The sequence below is a fragment of the Mercurialis annua genome, linkage group LG7 (genome assembly GCF_937616625.2).
Source record: "Mercurialis annua linkage group LG7, ddMerAnnu1.2, whole genome shotgun sequence".
In the NCBI taxonomy this organism is placed as follows: domain Eukaryota; kingdom Viridiplantae; phylum Streptophyta; class Magnoliopsida; order Malpighiales; family Euphorbiaceae; genus Mercurialis; species Mercurialis annua.
Genome location: NC_065576.1, coordinates 47,034,234 through 47,036,958, shown reverse-complemented (window position 1 = coordinate 47,036,958; position 2,725 = coordinate 47,034,234). Strand labels below are relative to the sequence as shown.

At 30.4% G+C, this 2,725-nt stretch overlaps 1 protein-coding gene across 1 annotated transcript; it reads right to left on the bottom strand.

The window, feature by feature from the left end:
- Positions 1 to 440: 440 nt before the first annotated feature.
- Positions 441 to 1,169, bottom strand: LOC126656031 (glutaredoxin-C5). The gene has a single exon (XM_050350479.1). The coding sequence runs from the start codon at positions 935 to 937 to the stop codon at positions 518 to 520; it is 420 nt and encodes a 139-aa protein (XP_050206436.1). The 5' UTR covers positions 938 to 1,169; the 3' UTR covers positions 441 to 517.
- Positions 1,170 to 2,725: the final 1,556 nt, after the last annotated feature.

Here is a 2,725-nt window from a genome sequence, read left to right as displayed (position 1 = left end):
ATAATTTTGGGACAAAAATAACTCTCTCAACAATTTTACTGGTCAACTCATTGCATCTTAAAATTTTACATAAAATAAAAATCATTTTAGTCCAATAATTTGATGAATTAATTTGATCTTTTATCTTTTTATTCGTTATTTGAATGTAAATACATCAAATTATTGGACTAAAATGATTTTTTTTATGTTTGATATTAATTTATTAATTTCATCACAAATTTAATTATTATTAATTCATTTTATATCTGAATAAAAGCTGCTTATTCAAATATGTATTAGTAAAAAAACTCTTCTGTAATTACAATAAAAGGGAGAGTTGTATTGATTCAATAAACATCCATTACAGAAATTAGAAGTTAATTAAGTTCATACATAATCTCTAATCAGAACCAGCATAATCTACTAGTTAGAACTAAAAGTAAAGTAAAAACATAATTAAATTATGAAATAAAAACTAATGTATTTCTCTTTTTTCTGAAATAAATTACAAACAAATTAATTAGATAATTAACCATAATCAAAGCCAAAGAGCACCAGCTTCTTTGAGAAGAGGAACAAGAGTACCATTAATATGAGAAGCCATAACTCTATCCATACCACCAATAAGTTTACCACCAATAAAAACCACCGGCACTACACTTGAATAATAATTAACTCCGATTAATCTCATTAAAGCTCGTTCAATCTCCTTCCCTCTCGGATCTTGATCCAGCTCGTAAGCCGTCGGATTAACTCCCATCCCACAGAACAATCTCTTCACTGCATGGCACATGCAGCAGCTACTTACACTGAATATCACCACCGCACTCTCCGACGCCAATCTCGCCACCCTCTCAAGCGGGTCACTCCCCATCATCAACGGCGACATATAGTGGCCGCCGCCTCCACCGCTTCCCGTATTACCAACACTCCATGACTGTGATGCTTGGTAGTACATTCTTGAATTTTCTTGAAGATTTTAGAAGTCTATGAAGCGATTTTCTTGAACTTTCTTGAATTGTTTTGAAGTCAATGAAGTGATTTCTTGAATTCTCTTGGAGTTAAGTGATAATATATATAGTGTGGAGATGAATGTAGTGTGTAGTAATAATGAGAGGGGGGATTAGGGTTAGGGTTTGTCTGTAGTTGTCGCAGGGCGTGCATTGAAAATGTTTGGAAACTGCTTAAAAAGGATAGTTGTCTGTCATGAGAAGACATCATGTGCTATATTTATAGAATTTGTGGGAAGCAAATGTGTCAGTTTATAGAAGGCGGCTATTTTGTTAATTTGTCTCACTCTAGAGTAAATAAAACTTAGAGGTAAACTAAAAAATTTACATAATTGTTTAGACAGGGACATGGTAACAGGGAACTGTTGCTGATGAACTTTATGATCTAACGTAGGAGAGAGTCGGCTATTGGTGTCCTTGTTGTCGGATCTTGAAATTTAAAGGGGTTTTCATCGATTTTGCTTTATTGCTTTTTCTTTTTATGTGTATATATATGACGTAATGCGCATGTTACATCAACTAAGAACATGAACGATTATTTTTTATTTGATTTAATTAGTTTTTTTCATGCATGGTTAATCTCTTAATCATACCACTAGCTAGCAACATCACCTTGTCTTGTTAATTTCAAGAAATCAAATTGTCTCCATTCCAAAAAAAAAATGTGTTTGCATTGTTGCACACCATTCTTGATAATTGTAATATATTCGGAAAACATACTATAATTGTGCCGTGGATATATATATATGCAAATATTTTTTTGTATATATATATAGTTTGGTCTTTTCAAATAAAACAAGATATATGATATGTGTGGAAAGCTTTGTGAATTAGGTGAAATGATTTTATATATTCATAATTTTAATCAATTTAATAATATATTTTTTTTTAAAAAGAAAGAAATTGTCCGATCCGCTAATTTAAAATTTGAGACAATCATATGATTCAAATGTCAATTCAATTAACGTTATAAAAAATATATATCATGATCTGAACGATAAAGAAGATCCACGTAAGCAGTTCATGTTAGACCATACATGCATAAATATATTTGTTCTAACTCGTATAATTTGTTTTTTTGATGAATTAATTATATAATTTTATGGACCAGATTTTGTTTGAAGTTTTTTTCCAAATATATCTATTAAAATGGTCAATTATGGATATGTACAATTATTTTTCCACATATATCTCATTTCTTATAAAAGTTCATTTTTATTAAGTGGGAATGTTAATCAATCCATTTTAGAGACTATAACATACCAATATTGAATGCTAGAGGACTTGATATAATTCTAATGTAAATACAAGAATTTTTAGCCTAAAGTAAGAAAATCTCTCTCATGCGTATTGCTTATATTATTGGGTTAAGGTACAAAAATGACCCTAATGTTTATCCTGTGCCTCACATTCTCTTTTAATATTTTTCGAGTCTCAAAAATGACCCTAACGTTATTAAAGTGGAACAAATATACTATTTGTCTAACGGTAGCGCGTTTTAACGTTAGGTCGGCTGATATGGAATACAATTAGTCGTTGCGCTAATGTTTTTGAAATCTCAAATATGACCCTAACAAAATCAAAATGGGACAAATATAACTCTAACGTTATCAAAATGGAATAAAAATAGCCGCCGTCTGACAATAGAGGGTATATTTGTGCCAATTTAATAAGATTAGGGTCATTTTTGAAATTCAAAAAACATTAGGGAGAAATGTAAACCACAAGATAAACAT

What these genes read in the sequence shown, in the direction of transcription:
- LOC126656031 (XM_050350479.1), bottom strand. Translation starts at nt 937, where the DNA reads ATGTACTACCAAGCATCACAGTCATGGAGTGTTGGTAATACGGGAAGC.